Source organism: Chiloscyllium punctatum, chromosome 9, assembly GCF_047496795.1.
Source record: "Chiloscyllium punctatum isolate Juve2018m chromosome 9, sChiPun1.3, whole genome shotgun sequence".
In the NCBI taxonomy this organism is placed as follows: domain Eukaryota; kingdom Metazoa; phylum Chordata; class Chondrichthyes; order Orectolobiformes; family Hemiscylliidae; genus Chiloscyllium; species Chiloscyllium punctatum.
This window is the reverse complement of record NC_092747.1, coordinates 42,991,217-43,008,571: the sequence shown is the minus strand read 5'-3', so window position 1 is coordinate 43,008,571 and position 17,355 is coordinate 42,991,217. Positions and strand designations below refer to the sequence as shown.

The following is a 17,355-nucleotide window of genomic DNA, read 5'->3' as shown; positions in this document are numbered from 1 at the left end:
TCCCTGGCACTGAGGCAGCAGTGCTAACCAATGAGCCATTGTGTTGTCCCCTAATGGGAGAGGATGAATACTATGTGGCTCATGCTGGTATCAATGATTAGGTAAGGGAGGGGAACAAATTAATGAAAGTAGATTTCCAGGAGTTAGGAGATTAAAAAGCAAGATATCCAAAGCAGTAATCTCAGGATAGTTCCCAGTCCCGCAGGCTGGCTAGCATAGAAACAGGAGAATTGAGTAATTGAATATATAGCTGGAAAAAGTGTTGTGAGGTGGGATATCAAATTGAGACACTGGAACCAGTTCTGGACAGGTGGGACCTGTAACATGATGCTGACCATCCTGGGCAGAACGAAGACCTAACATCCTCACAGAGAGAGATTTGAAAGTGCTTTTGGGAGCTTTTAAACTGGATTGATAAAGGGATAGAATCCTTAGAAAGAACTCAGATTCAAGGGAGGCAAAACTCATTTAAGGAAATATATTAAGCAAAAGTTTAAAATAGACAAAGCTATGGCAAGCTCACACGCAATCAAATGGAGAATGTTACAAAGGTTGAATGAACAAAAAAAATTGTAAACATTTGGCAATTTTGCTGTGTATGGAAACTGACTGACTAAATAGATTCCAAGGATAAACCAACTTTACAGTTGTGCCAAAAGCTTGGAGAACCTGCAGTTATTTTCTTTATACCAGAAAAGGCACAAGGAAAGTTGAAAGATGTTTAAAAATGTAAAGTTAAGCAAATGAACAGAACAAAACTATTTCCAATTGCCAAAGAGTCAATAACTAAAATCAACAGATATATGATGATTGGCAACAAACTAGAGGCTACAGGAGTAAAAGTATTTTTTTAAAACATGTTTAGATTTGGAACGTACTGCCTGACAGATGGACAGAGATTCAAAAGCAGCTTTCAAAATCAAATTAATGCTCTTGCAGCCATAGTACTTACATTGTTACTCAAGTTCAGTTTCTGATCTATTGTAACATCCCCAGGATGACGACAATTGGGTTTTTGCGATGATAATGCCATCAAATGTCAAGGATAATGGTTAGATTCTCCTTTTTGGAGATGGTCATTGCTTGGAAATTCTGTAATGCAATGTTACTTGCTACTTATCAGCCCAAGCTTGGACGTGATCCAGATATCGCTGCAATATTTGAAGAGTAGCCAATGGTGTGCATATCGCCACTTCTGACCTTATGAAGAAGGGAAGGTCATTAATGCAACATTTGAAGATGGTTGGGCCTAGGATACTACTTTGAGGAACTCCTGCAGAGATGTCCTGAAGCTGAAACGACTGACCTCTAATAACCTTCTTCATTTGTGCTGGGTATGACAACCAGAGAGTTTTCCTTTCCATCCTTCCTTCCCTGCTGGCTTGATGTCAAAGGCAATCATTTTCACCACATCTCCGGATTGAAAGATATTTTGCATATGTTTGGACCAAGGCTGTAACGAGGTCAGGAACTGAATGGCATTGGTGGAACCCAAACTGAAGATCACTGAGCAGGAGCTTGCTGAACAAGAGCCCCTGATAGAATTGTCAGTGACCACGAGATCATCAGCAATTGGACTGATTTGCAGAATTTGTACTGTAGCATTCCATGATTGCATTATTTTCTCTTCCAAAATTGGAGTACCACGATTATCTGTACCGGCCACCACAACAGATTGACTGGCTAACTTGGGAATGGTTTCTCACCTGAAATCCAACTGCAATTAAGATTTGCTCCACGATGGCATTGAAATAACTATGTTGCCAGTGGAAACTCAGTGTTGCTAGAGAAAGTACCTTCAAAATAGGTCATCAGGCCCGCAAGCTTAAAAATAATCCAATCCATTTGACTTTCAGATACCTCTGGTTCCCCAGAATACATATGCTGGAAAACTGCAACATGACATTTCACTTGAAAGCAAACTTCCATTTGAAATTGCAACAAAAGATATAAATAATGAACAACCAGGAAATTATACTCCATAGCTACCTGGATTTTTCTAATTTTCCCTCAGTTCTCAATAATTGCAGGAATCTTTTCTTTATTAATTCCAAACAACCAACATTAAATGCTTAAATTGACCATATACTTGACTGCGAACTATGTCTATATCTGCACAAATTTCAACTGACAGGGCTGAACCAACAACTGCTGAATAAAAATGGTTTGCTAATTGAGAATTGGGTCATTAAAACTAGGATCACGAAGGTTTTAAAATATCTTTAAAGTTCAGCATGCAGTTAGTTATAAAATCAAAGTAACTAAATTAGCAATAACACTTACTGAAATTATACATCAAAAAAAAGTTGTGCAATGCCATATCTTACCTTTCTGCACGAAGCACACCACTGTAGTAAGGGTGATCCCAAGGCATCAGTTCCTGCAACATTAAAAAAGTGCTCTTAAACATTGCTATTTTATATTCCATTAAGATTAAAACATGTGTAACTGTTTGACAACTGTGCTTTAATGACAGGTAAAAAGGCCAAAAATGGTCATTCTTTAACAATTTCTCTTTTCAAATATCAAGGTTTCCACCTCATCGGCAACAATGAATGAACTTTATCCTTTCATGAATTTATCAATTTGCTTTCAGGTTTATGGGTCATTGAAGCCTCATTTTATTTTGAACCATAGTTAGCAGTAGCACTTCAGCACAGCTCCCTAACAAGAAATAGAAAACACAATTCACTTTCCAAACTAATTGCTGTAGCCAAACAGGTTTGAAGATTAGATTCCCTAGACTGGAAACAGGCCCTTTGGCCAACCAGTCCTCACTGACCCTCTGAAGAGTAACCCACTCAGACCCATTTCCCTCTGACTAATGCACCTAACACTACAGGCAGTTTAGCATGGCCAATTAACCTGACCTGCACATCTTTGGACTGTGGGAGGAAACTCACACAGACATGGGCAGAATATGCAAACTCCACACAAACAGTCGCCTGACACTGGAATCAAACCCAGGTCCCTGGCGCTGTGAGGCAGCAGTGCTAACCACTGAGCCACTGTGCTGTCCCCTCGTGAAGCCACAATCTCTGTCAGGATTTCCACATAATCTCTAAGTTAGACATGGATACTTCTTTCCAACATCTCATTTTGGTAGAAGGTGAAAAGGTAGCAAAATTTCCATCCTGTACAATATTCCTCAATATCAACCTCAGTACACCAGCAGTGCCTTTCCTTTTCTTGTTTCGAGTTTCAGACTTGTCAAGGACATTTAAAGAAATAGAAAACAATTATTTTATCAAGAGTGGCTTTGCTTGCCAGACATCACCTTCTTGAAAGGGGATTCCTCTATATGCAATTACAGCCAATATGAATAACACAAGCACATTAGATCAGGATAATTTAACAGCATCAGCTAAGGCAAATAAAAGCAGCATAAGCAAATTGAATGCTGGAACTCTGAACTAAAAATACTGAAAATATTCAGTAGATTAGGCAGTTGGAAAGAGAAACCAGTCTAACTTTTCAGTTAGACAGTCTTTTATCAGAATGTTTATGAAAGTTATTGTTCTTGGCATAACCATCCAAAATGTATGTACATGATCAGGCAACATTCACAATCTGGAAATGTATAACGTTTGAGATGGTGGGCTCCATCTACAGTTATCTGTTACATAATGTTGCAATTTTAATTTAAATTCAGTTTTTATATTAAACTAAAAACATCTCAGGCACAAGCCTTAGCCACAAGAGTGGGACTTGTTTCTTTATTGTCATTCAAGATCTTTAAATAATCAATTTTTAATTGAGTACTTGAGTAGTCATGTGTAAGAAACTAAGAGATTCTGTTCCTGTTGTAGGTTGCATTTCAGTGTTGGATAAATCTTTTTTTTCAGCTTTCTCAGATTCTACATTCCATTTGTTTTATAGACTGCTAAATTGTTTGAAATACACTTAATTCAATACTAACTAAATTCAACACTTACTATACAATGATCTTAAATATCCCTTAGTAATTCAGATTTCCTATCATACAATTTTTTAATATAGATAGCATGTGGAATCTACACATACTTTAATCAATGAACAAATTTATACCAGCTATACAGATGTGTCTTGATTAAACGTGTGAGGTATTATCACTGTAGTTCTACACCCCCTTCTGTCTGCTTTCTTATCACCTTAATGGTGCTATTCATACTTATAAAGGTTGTTACACTTGATATCTTTGATTCTTAACTAGTTTCCCAGAACAACGGAAACATATCACATCATTCCAAGTGTTTTGGCTTAATTTCCTATCATGCTGAGAAAAAGTGATCATAGCTATATTCATTTTTGCTAAGGTATTAAAGTGCATTTAAATATCAATTTTAAGTAAGGTGTCTCATGATGTAAAGGTTGAATCGTTTAAACAACATTACAGTTTCCAAACAATGGTTTGGTAGTACGGAAGCTAAAAATGGCAGAAGATAGAGACATACTGCTGAGGTTTTCCATCTTGCACTCATCAGGACAAAGGCAAGAATGTCAAATTCCAAACAATCAACAATTCAAACCACAAGAGGAAAAAATGTCAATTGGTTGGCAAAGTCCTGCTGCTGGCCTTGGTTTTACCATGAAGAAAACAACAATAGGATTTCATGACTGTTCAGCAAGTGCTATCCAATCAAATTATACTCATAGTTACACTAGCAACCAAGTTAAGATGAACAGTCAAACTCATATTATAACGCTTGCAAGAAGCGGCAAACATTCATATGCAGGGACAGCTTGCTGTAAACAAAGGAATATATTTAACTCTGGTGTCTTTTCTTTTCAGTTTCCAGAGAGCTCAAGAAACCTTTTCGGTCCCCTTTGATTTCTCCTTAGCAACATCTCAGCCAATGTCCACTTGCTAACCAATCAGCAGCCTTGATTCCTTATGGTATAAATTGTGATGATAGTTTGGCATTCTTCCATTTGTGTTGGTAAATTAAAACCAAAAAGCTTCAGCAGTGTCTCTCTCTCTTCAGTAATAAGACCAGCTTTCTTGCTATCTGTTGGCATTGTGCTTTGCTAAGAAAGTTTACCATGCCGTACATCAGGCATTGTGGCAGTACTACTCTCTGACAAAAAGAGAGGGTCTTACAACAATGGCCCTGCACAGCCGCCAACTTGCCTTTGACAGCATCTCCAAGCCCATAAACTTTGCTATCTTGGAGAAATGCAGAAGATGCACAAAACACCACCACCTGCACACCATCTTGACTTGAAACCATATTGCTATTTTTTCATTGGCACTGGGGAAAAATTCTGGAACTCCTTTTCTAACAGCACTGCGCTCATCGCTATACCCCAAAGACAGCAGCAGCTCATTAGATCAGGTCACCACTAAGTTCTCCAGGGAAATTCGGCATAAGCAAAAACATGCAGGCCTAGCCAACAACACCAACACGCCACAAACAAATGAATAGAGAAAACCATCATCACTAGCCATTTATATACTTCCACCATACATTCCAGATGCTCAAGCAACTCTTATCCAGAATAACAGAGAACACATGCAGCATCAAATAAGAACATGTATGTGCAATATTGAAACATTAAGCATCAGTTTACATCAGTCAAATTGCTACATGAGCTACATTTCCAGGTCAAGTCTTGCCAGATTTAAATTGGCATTTGTTTTTAAAAGGTTTATTGAATTTGAAGAGCAATTTTGTATTCACTTTTTGTTTTAATCCAACATGGACACAAACTTCAACCATTAAATCAATACAGCCTTCTTCCTTAACTTGATAACTTTGACCATTGTAGTTGCTTGCAGTGATACCCAAGAAACTGGAGCAGCTTCAGCATCTGTTAAAAGTTGGTACTCAATTTTGGATCAACTCTTTACTTATTGGCTTTCTAGTATTTTATAAGGGGAGACTGGAAAGGCTGGGACTCTTTTCACTGGAGCTTAGGAGGTTGAGGGGTGAGTTATAGAGGTTTATAACATGATGAGGTGAACAGCAAAGGACTTTTCCCTAGGGTGGTGGAGTTCACAACTAGGGAGCATATTTTTAAGGTGAGAGAAGATAGATTTAAAATGGACATGAGGGGCAACATTTTCACACAGAGGATGGTTCATATGTAGAAGTGGCAGATACAGGTATAGTAACAACATTTAAGACATTTGGACAAGTTCATGGAAAGGAAAGGTTTAAAGGGATTTGGGCCAAAAGCAGGTAAAGGGACTAGTTTAGTTTGGGAAACTTGGTCAGGATGACAAGTTGGACTGAAGGGTCTCTTTCCATGCTGTATGACTCTACAACTGTAAAGTCTAACTGTTCCTGATTAGTAGTTGAGTTTCATTGATATAACTACAGACATTAGGAGACATAGACAGAGAGAGAAAATCACAGAATAATAAATTTATAGCATGGAAGGCAGGGATTCATTTCATGGTATCCATACCAGTCAATAAATAGCAATCCAGCCTAATTTCCCTTTCCAGCTCTTGGCCAAAGCCTTGTAGGTTCCAGTACTTCAAGCGCACATCCTAATAGCTTTAAAAATTGCAAGAGGATTTCCTGCGCCTCACAGAATGACGCAAACTCTAAAAGAAACTGGAATACCAACAGAGACAGAGGTCCAAAGGACCACCCCTGACATTTGGTGGACTGACAATGCAATCAAGTTCAACATTACTCTGACATGAATGACATCATGACATCTGCCAGTCATTTATGGCTTAGTTACTAAGAATCAGTTCCTCGGAGGCTTAAAGATGGGGCAAATCTGATCAAGAAAGGGGAAGCAGTCAAAGCCCATTAGGGGGAGCATTTTGAATAACTTTTCAATCAAGAATTCACTGTTATAAGACTAAGATATTGAAGCAGAAGTAGGCCATTCAGCCCATCACATCCACTCAATCATTCAACCAGGTCATGGCTGATCGTCTGAGCTCCAACTCCACTTTTCCATCTTTCCCCCATAATCCTAGAAAATCTATTAGCCTTGAATATACTCAACAATCTAATCACTACAGCCCTATGCTGTCAAGAATGCCACAAAATCACTACCCTCAAAAAAAATCTTCTCATCTCTTAAATGTATGACCCCCCTCATTTTGAGATTATACTCTCCAGACCTAGACATACATACAAGGGGAAACACCTCTCTGATTTACATTGTCAAACCCATTAAATGATATATGCTTCATAAAGATGCCCTCTTATTATCCTGAACTCCACAATCTCTCAAGAAAATCTCTTCACACCTAGGATCAACCTAGTGGAACTTTCCTTGGATTGTCTCCAATACATGTACATCTTTTGTTTAGATAAGGGTATCAGACTGTACAGAGCATTGCAGCTGTGGTCTAAACAATGCCTTGGAGAGCTTTAGCAAGCCTTCCCTATTTTCATAAACCCTGCTCTTTGAAATAAAGGCCAATATTCAATTTGCCTTCCTTATTACCTGCTGAACTTGGATGCTCACTTTTTGGGATTCATACAGAACATTCCCCATATCTCTGTGCTGCAGATTTCTGCAGTCTTCCCTTATTTAAATAATATTCAGCTTTTTCTATTCTTCAAGTCAAAACCTCACAGTTCTCCACATTATATTCCATCTATCAAGCTTTTTCTCACTCACTTAAACCATCTAAATCTCTCTGTTGATTCCTTGCGTCATTCTCACTGCACTGTTACATCTATTTTTGTGTTATCCACAACCTTGGCAAGAATGCATTCACTTCTGTCATCTAAGTCATTAACAACATACTATATTGTAAATAATTTGTTCCCCCAGCACTGATCCCTGTGACATTCCACTAGCTACAGGTTCCTGGCTCACCATTATTTCCTCAGTCTCATTCCCTAAGGTCCCAAGGTGTTGACAGAGATGTATGCAATTCTATTCCACAATACCCAGAGAAGGGGTGCTCAGAACTCCTTCTCACCTACAGAGATGTTAAATGCCATCACACCAATGAAGAACGACAAAAGCAGCAGATGAGAATGGAAATAATAGTAAAATTTTTGTAAGTACTAAAAAGAAATCACATCACAGCTCCATATCCTCATCCCACGGTCTGGAATGAAAAATAAGTCCCAAATGGTCTCAAAGATACCAAGACTACGCCATCACTAAGAAAGAGGAAAATCCAACTGTGAAAGTGACATTTAAGGAGAATCATTGCAAGAGCCATCTAAACTGATTCACTACGTTTGCTGAAGAGTTACTTCCCGCACATCTCAACTTGGGTTGGGTTCACGAAGAGAAAGCTTACCAAGAAAAATGATGCAATAAAATGTTTATAACCAGCAATTTTTGACTTGTTAAAAGCCTTCATGCTTAAATTGAGAAGTGCTCTGCAGTTTTCTACTGAAAATGGATGCCCTCCAAAATTTCTCACCATTCTTCACCTGTTTAATGAGGAAACGTGAGCGGTGATCTTTAGCAGTGGATACATCACAAAGCCCTGAGGCTAAGTCAAGGGTCAAACCAGGTTGCGTCAAAGCCCTAGCTGCTCTTCATAGTTACAATATTCCATTAGACTAGAAACAAACCCCCTGCTGGAGGGTAAATTACTTAATCTTTAATGACTCCAAACAAAAATGCCTTCAGACACTGACCACCAAAACATTTATGATGCTGAAGTCCTGTGTTGGAAACAGATCTTCAGACAATCTTTGGCATCTGTACTGATGCATTTGAGAATTTGGGACTAATACTCAACACTCAAAAGATCAAAGACTTACAACAACAAGCACAAAATACACACATTGCACTTCCATTGATTAGGAATCATGCCATATGCCTGAAAATGCACACTTTTAATACTATGGAAGTTATCCTGTTCCAAAGGCCGGCACTGACAAAGACATCCAAAATCACCTGGAGTCTGCTGATGCAGCATCAGCTGCCTGGGGATAAAAGCATTGGAAGATTGCAACAACAGTACTGCAGCAAAGCTCATGGCTCCCCAAACTGCTGATATTTCTACCATGCAGTTTAGGACTGAAACATGAACAACATAAAGGAGGAACCTCAAAGCCCTGGATTCACACTATCAATGCGGGCTGGAGAAGATCCAAAGTAGCATGCAAAAGAATAGTCATGTTAGCAACAGTGACCTCTCAAGCAGGCACCACAAAGCATCAAGGCTACAATCTTTTTTTTTGAATCATAGAATCTTTAAGGTGCTGACAGAGGACATTCCGACCATTGAGTCTGCACCGAACTTCCGAAGCATTCCCACCCAGACCCACCCCATCCCAGTAACCCTATACTTATCACAGCTAATCCACTACCCTGCACAACCCTGGACACTACAGGGCAATTTAGCATGGCCAATCCGCCTAACATACACGTTTGTACTGTGGGAGGAAACCAGAGCACCCGGAGGAAACCCACGCAGGTACAAGGAGAATTTTCAAACTCCGTAAATCTCTACCATCAGTTTCATTTGAGTTGGTCTCAATCTGGATATCAAATTCCAGGCACCTAATCCAGATTGAAAAGCACAGCAGGCCAGGCAGCATCCGAAGAGCAGGAGAATTGACATTTTGGGCAGAAACCCTTCATCAGAAATGACCTGGGGCTACAAAATCTTAACAGACATATTATATTGTATACTTTTCCAATCAAAGGTGTAAATAAGGAAGACCACAGTGTAAATAAAGTTATTTAAGTAGGAGAAAAGACTTACAGAACTTCTTGGATTTATTCTTTTCTTTATTTCTTGCATCATATTAAAATCATTTACAGTTCTGCAAGACAAAATGCATCAGTTATGAATCCCCAGTGGATTCAAATGTTGGTAAAAGATACTCACAAAACAATGGAGAGACATAAAAATCAAGGTTAACAGAACAACAATTTGCACTCATATAGCATACTCAACATCTTAAAACAACCTTCTGCACTTTACAGGGGCATTTTCAAACAAATATTGGCATGAAGCAACCAAAAGGTTGACCAATGAAGTAGGATTTTTGTAGCCTATTGGAGAGAGAAAGGCAGAGACCTCAGCATGTAAAGGCACAGGAACCAGGGAAAGATATTATTAAAACTAAGGTGCAGGAGCAGAGATATTTGTAACAATCTTCAGTGCTCCAGTGACGAAGAGTGGATGATCCATTTCTGCTTCCTCAGCCAGCTTGATTCACTCGTGACAAAAAAAACTGAAAGCACTAGATATTGCAAAGATTACAGAATCTGACAACATGCCAACAATAATATTAAAGACTTGTGCTTCTGAATTTGCCATGCCCCTAGCAAAGCTGTTTCAGTACAACTACAACACTGGCATCTACTCAATAATATGGAAAATTGTCCAGTTATGTCCTTTACATGAAAAGCAGGACAAATCCAAGCCAACCAAATTACTGCCAGATCAGTCTACTCTCGATCATCAGTAGAGTGATGAAAGTTGTCATCAGCAGCACTGTCAAGCAATAATCTACTCAAATGATGCTCAGCTTGGGTTCCACCAGGGACATTTCACTCCTGACCTTAATCCAGAGGGGAGTCAAGAGTGACTGACTTTGAAATTCAAGCCATGTTTGACTGAGTGCAGCATCAGCAGCCCTAAAAAAAATTAGAATAAATTGGCACAAGGCACAAACTTCGTTGGTAAGGGTCAAACCTAGCAATAAGGTAAATGGTGTGGTTGTTCAGTCATTTCAATTGTGTGGTTGTTCAGTCATTTCTGATTGCATCAGAAGCACTTAATCTCCTACAATTCTGCTAAAGATTATTTTAGGTACAAGATAAATAAATTCCAACTATTTATTTTAAAAGTTTATTTTTTTAAAAAGTTTTGTTTTAAAAATTGAGTTGCCTTTTTATATATTTCCCATCCTGCAGGGTTGTGGAACTGGGAGATGCAAGAGAGATCAGGAGGGGCCACTTGAAAGGATTTAAAAACAAGGATGAGAATTTTCAACTCAAGAGGTTACCAGACCAGGAATCACTGCAGGTTATAAATACAAAGAGCAAATTGAACTTGGTATGTGGCATGATATAGAAAACGAGTTTGCTGGTGCAACAGGCAATAAGGAAGATAAATAGAATTTTAACAACTGTACAAGACATTAGTGAGACTGCACCTGGAGTATGGTGTACAATTTTAAACCCTTAATTTGAGGAGGCATCTAATTGTAATGCAGGCAATTCAGAGGATGTTCATTAAATTGATTCCAGAGATGAGGAGCTTGTCTTGTGAAGACAGAGTGAGCAATTTAGGCCTATACTCTCTATAGATTAGATGAATGAGAAGAGATCAAATTGAGATATGTAACATGCTAATGAGATTGACAAAGTAGATGTAAAAAGGTATGCTTCCTCACTTCGGGCAACCTAAAACAAGGAGGTCATAGTTTCAGGATAAGGGGTAGCAGATTTAAAACGAAGAGGAGGAGGAGAAATTACTTTTCTCAAAAGGATTGTGACTGTGGAATTCACTACACCACTGTGTGGTTGATGCTAGGACATTGAGTAAATTGAAGGAGTTTGACAGATTTTTAATTAATAATGGCTGGAAGGGTTATGGAGAAGAGGCAGGAAAGTGGAGTTGAAGCCAAGATGTGATAAGCCACAATTGTATCAAGTAGTTTAGTGTGGCTAAATTGCCTACTCCTGCTCCTGGTTCTTACATTATGTTCTTTTTGACAGCAATTAGCTAGATTCCAGTTTAGACAGTGGAGGCCAGCCAACAGAGTACGAGAATAGCTGTGGTATAGTGTCAGAAAATACTGTGAAAGCAATGAAGAGAATGGCTAGATTGAGGAGTTTGAGATTGAGCATTGATCTACCTAATGTTCAATTGGAAGAAATTTCTTCTCATCCAATACTGGACATCGAAAAAGGAGCATGACAAACCAGATGCAGTGGAATCAGCTCATGAAATTATTATATTTCACAGTTGGATAATATCAATGTACAATTGAAAGTCAAAGAGAGCAGGTACTTTAAAAAAATACAGGAGTACCTAGAATAATCCTTAGCAGGCTCCAAGATTTTTACAGAAAGTCAAGTTTAAACATTTAGTAACCACTGCCATCAATAGCAAAATGAGCAAATTACTTTTCAATTTATTAGCAATAAAGTTAGCCAGGAAAAATTAAACAATGAAGTAATCTAATTCATATCTATGATTTAAACCCAATGACCTTTGCTTTCAGCCCCATTCATACAGAAGACAGACAAACAAACAAGAAAGCAGAGTTATGAGGCAAATAATACTAAATAACAAATCTTGCCAGATTGCTTAAGTGACTTTCATAATGTGCTGTTCCACAAGCATAGATGATGGATTCTTGGTTGATTTTCTGAGAGGTTGGTCAGGGCCATCTTTTCAGTTCATTCAGTGGAAGTCAGTGATAAGTTAGTCTCTGTTATCTGAACTTCTAGTATTGCTAGTGGGAGGTTAGGCAGACAGCACTAAAATCTTCAGGCTGTGGAATCAGGAGTCAAACTTCCCTTCACAGAAACCCAGTTCAAAATTCTGGCCTCTTCCTGTCAGACTGACAGTTTCCCCATGAGGAACCAGTTACCATTCAACATCTGCAATCTGTCTGAGCATAATGTCGCTCCTAGACCTGCTGGAACTAATGTCCAGGTACCTCGTTAAGGCTAAACATCTGCTTTCTGGTTACACATACTGCTCTCCCCCTGCCACCTGGTTTCGAAGAGTCTACAGAAGCTTTTGATCACAAGTAACATACAAATAACTTCTAGGCCTGACCTCACAAACAAACAACAGTTTGATTGGTCTTTTTAAAAGAAAATACAAGCTGCTGCTCAGTCCAAAGGTCATCTTCAGCTCAGTTCTCAGTTCACAGCACCAAACCAAAATTAATAAAATAATGACAAATCAGCAAGGGTTCTAACAGCAAATTTCTACATGAAATATGGTTTTGAGAAACGAAGGACAAATTGAGAAACTTACATGATGCCTCACACATAAAAACAATGAAAATGTGAAATCTATATGTCGAAGAGGCTAAAGCCTACCTTTTAGATAGTTTTTCTGACAATCTTGAGAGGAAATACATCACGGTTTCTGAAAGAGGAATAAAATTCTATCTAATAATGAGCTTTAAGTTAGAAACAAGAACACCACAACCATGATGTATATTACCTGGGTCCTTGGCCATTGTGCCTTTTAATGCCCTGTGTGCAAAGCTTTCATAACCAACTAAGAGTGCCAATTGGTTCCTACAAGCCAATAGTTGGTCCAAACACAGTAACATTTCAGGGTTGGGATACAAGAAGATCTTGTAAGCAGCTTCTCGCACCTAGAGATCATACATAGGAACACATCAGAAATTTGAGGGGGAAAAAGGTATTCATTAAGAGAAACAAAAATAACTTTTTACAATACAAGATTACTACTAACTACCTGTTTTTTCCCCGTCATCCACTGGCCTCCTGAATGAAAGCACCAAAGGATTAAATTTTACAGGTGAGAAGGTCAACACAATTGGTGAATGTCAACTAGATGGCAGCAGAGTTGTAGAGTTTGTCTTTGCTCCATTAATGAAAGATAAAAAAAATCAATAACTCCTTTGCATACTTGAGTCTAATGCCTTTGGTGACAGTCTGGCAGTTGTCAATTTTAAGAGTCCCTCCAAAAATCAATACCAGGAAGCCACATAATAACACCATAAGACTGAAGATACCACAACTTTTGTATTTCTGCAGGTTATCTCATTATCTCTTCAAATATTTATATATGTAAATGGCTCTCAAACCTTCTCAACAGCAGGTTCCTTAGATGGTCTGCAAAGTCTTCATCCTGCCTATCTGTCCTACCTTACCCACTCATCATCAAAAAAACTCATTAGAATTAACAAGTAGTAAATTAATAAAGAATGACACTACTTTTGATGAAACACCAATGAGGTAATGTTGATTTCATATTAGATAGGCCAAACTCATATCCAGCTCATTTAGCTGATTCTTCCTCTGTTTTCAGCCCCACAAATGTTGACAACCATTTATTCATGCAGTTATGCTGTAACAGTAGAAAAAAGTTGCTTGTGGAGCCACATTGCTGCTGTGTGTGTCTTCAACTTTGTTGCACACACGTCATCTGATCTGGATTGAGGGAAGTGATGATCATAGAGATGTGGGCTCTGGCTTATTCTATCACTTGTCCTTGGCGGTGGCAATGGACATCAATATCATGTATTTTGGGCTTCCCTGGGCTACATTTATGGAATGACCCTATTACAAGAACCACTGTAGTGCATTGTATAATTTTAAATACAAGCAGTTCTCCTGCAGCAAAATGCAGAAAGACCTGGACAGTATCTTGGTTTGGGCTGACAAGTGGCAAGTAACATTCATACAATAAAAATGTGGGACAATGACCATCACCAACAAAAGAAAATCCAAGAGAATCATCCCTTGACATTCAATGGCATTGCCATCACTAAACACTCTACTTTCAACATCCTGTGAGTCATCAGCGACCATAAAATGAACTGGACTCGTCACATAAATACTGGAGGCTACAGAAGCAGGTCAAAGGCTAGATAGACATTCTGTAGCCAGTAACTTGCCCCCTTGACTGCCACAAGTCTGTCCACCAACTACAAGGCACAAGTCAGGAGTGTGATGGAATGCTCGCCAATGCCTGGATGCAGCTCCAACAACACTCAAGAAGCTTGACACCATTCAGAACAAAACAGCCCTCTTGATTGGCACCACATCCACAAACATCCATTCCCTCCACCACTGGCGCTAGGCAGCTGCAGCGTATACTATTGACAAGATGCAGCACAGAAACCCAATGATCCTTAGACAGCACCTTCCAAACCCAAAATCACTGCCATCTAGAAGGACAATATTAACATTTGTTTCAAGAGGGCTAGATTACAAGACCAGAGATGGCCTACTAAGGCTGCAGTCTGACTGCATTTGGAATATTGAGAGCAGTTGTAGACTCCGTATCTAAGGATAGATGTGCTGGCCCTCCAGAGGAGATTTACAAGCATGATCCTGGGATGAAGGATTTATCATGTAAGGTACAGTTGAGGACTCTGGGCCTGTACTCAACGTAGTTTGGAAGGGTGAAAGGGATCTGTTTGAATCTAACAGAATATTGAGAGGCCTGAATACAGTGGATGTGGAGAAGATGTTTCCACAAGTAGGAGAGATTAGGGCCTGAGGGCACAGCCTCAGCATGAAGGGATGACCTTTTCGAACTGAGGTGAGAAGGAATTTCTTCAGCCAGAGGATGGTGAATCCGTTGAACACATTGCCACAGAAGGCTGCAGAGGCCGAACCATTGCATGTATTTAAAACTGAGATAGTAGATAGATAGGGTCTTTATTAGTAAGGGGATCAAGAGTTACAGGGAGAAAGCAGGACAATGGGCTTGAGAAACATACAAACCTGATTGAATACTAGAGCAGACTCAAATGGGCCAAATGGCCTAATTCTGCTTTGACAACTTATCAATAATCCCAGTATGAATCTCTGCAAAACATCATTTCCACTTTCTACCAGACCAAAAATTATTAAAGGCAGGCTTAGTCCTACTGAATTGAATGTACAATTTTTATAAAGTGATATTACCATAAAGAGTATGGTTTTAAACTTCAGAGTCATTTAAGATGCATGGAAACACTTTAGCCTGACTTCGCACACTTGTGCTGTACAGCATGTGAATATAAATTGCCTTTTATTCATAATAGTTATAAACATTAAAATAGTGGTAATTATTTGAAAAGAAACATTGATTTTGGTTACAATTTAGTCATAATACCTTTTCCTGCAAATGATATTCAGCTAATTTCTATTTACATTGCTGCAAAAGACTTGTAAAACTGAGTGCAAAAGTGTAGAAGTCAAAATTGCTTTATAAATGAGGACAGAGTGTAAAGGGAGGAAGCAATGATAAATCTATTTGGAAATTATCACATTGATTAAAACACACCATACTGCAAGCAGTTTCATAGAAATACCATTATTGCTGTCGGGCATACAGGAGGAATAAGAAACTAGGGTCATTGGATTCATGAAACATCATGCTTAAAAAAGACATTTAATAACAGTTTTCAAACCTACAATTAATTCATTACCTCTTTGATTTGAAAAGTTCCAGGTCAACTTTAATTCACCAATTTAAATGCATCCATGAATTTACCAGTTTCTAAGTATCTATGCACACTGGTTGCATAATGTGCACTCTTTTTTGGTCACGACCCTAGAGGTGGCACTTGAATAGATTAACAATTTGAATCAAGACCATAATGTTAAGTTCTTTTACTCTTGAGATTCTTACACATTTGGTGCAACTGCAACAAACCAACTTTTGTGAACAAGATTAGATTAGATTACTTCGTGTGGAAACAGGCCATTCGGCCCAACAAGTCCACACCAACCCTCCTAAGAGCAACCCACCCACACCCGTTCCTCTACATTTACCCCTTCACTTAACACAATGGGCAATTTAGCATGGCTAATTCATCTAACCTGCACATTTTTGGACTGTGGGAGGAAACCAGAGCACCCAGAGGAAACCCACGCAGACACGGGGAGAATGTGCAAATTCCACACTGACAGTTGCCTGAGGCAGGAATTGAACCTGGGTCTCTGGCGTGGTGAGGCAGCAGTGCTAACCACTGCGCCACCGTGCCGCAGCAACCAAATTTATTAAGCACAGTACAGTTCAAGCTTTCTGGAGGAACCTTTAACACACACCTCGCAGAGCTTACATGGTTGTGGCAAAAGCTTGAATAAAGGAAAACAGGCTTTCCCTTCTACAAAACTCCCAATATCACAGTTACTACTGCTCACAAGGCAACTCTCAGCCATATCCTGATAGTCGCATGCCACTCAAGATACAATGCAGTGACCACCTACCTCCAGAAACAATGAAATGCAAATTAACACTTAATGGGCAAATCTGTAGCAAATGGTTTTTTGCAACTATAGAGGAGTAGTCAAATTCTAACTGTAATGTTCTGACTGATTTCTGGATGAAAATGTAAATCATCTCTGAATAGCAAGGAAATGGGCTGTGTAAACATCCCACATTCCACCTTTCAGACAAAGACACACCACCTTACTTCCAGGGCATTCAACTTCTTGCAGGTCAGCAGAGCAAATTAACTCTTTAAAATCTTAGTAAGGTATCATACATAGAAATGTGATTATAAAATATAACCAATAAATAAGTACCACAGCTGTGTGGGTAGAGAGTTCCAATGACTGTACAACTAAGTGATGAAATTTCTGTTCAACATGAATTCAAAATGCTCACCCCTTATTCTGATAACATGATCCATAATTAAAAAATTTCAGAACAGGGGAAATATCGTCCTAGCTTCAGGATCACAAACCTGCCCAAAGGGCACATAAGCTTCAGGTGATATTTAAGTGCAGTCGTGAAATATAATTTCATAGAATCATAGAGAT

At 38.9% G+C, this 17,355-nt stretch overlaps 1 protein-coding gene across 1 annotated transcript in view; it reads right to left on the bottom strand.

Moving 5' to 3' along the window:
* Positions 1-17,355, bottom strand: part of LOC140481338 (mitochondrial intermediate peptidase-like) — a 159,149-nt gene that overhangs the window by 98,348 nt on the left and 43,446 nt on the right. The window contains exons 7-10 of the mRNA XM_072577353.1: positions 13,067-13,223; positions 12,940-12,988; positions 9,632-9,692; positions 2,328-2,380 (exon numbers count right to left, since the gene is read on the bottom strand). Of these exons, the coding sequence (XP_072433454.1) occupies positions 2,328-2,380; positions 9,632-9,692; positions 12,940-12,988; positions 13,067-13,223 (320 nt within the window). The remainder of the gene's footprint in view (positions 1-2,327; positions 2,381-9,631; positions 9,693-12,939; positions 12,989-13,066; positions 13,224-17,355) is intronic.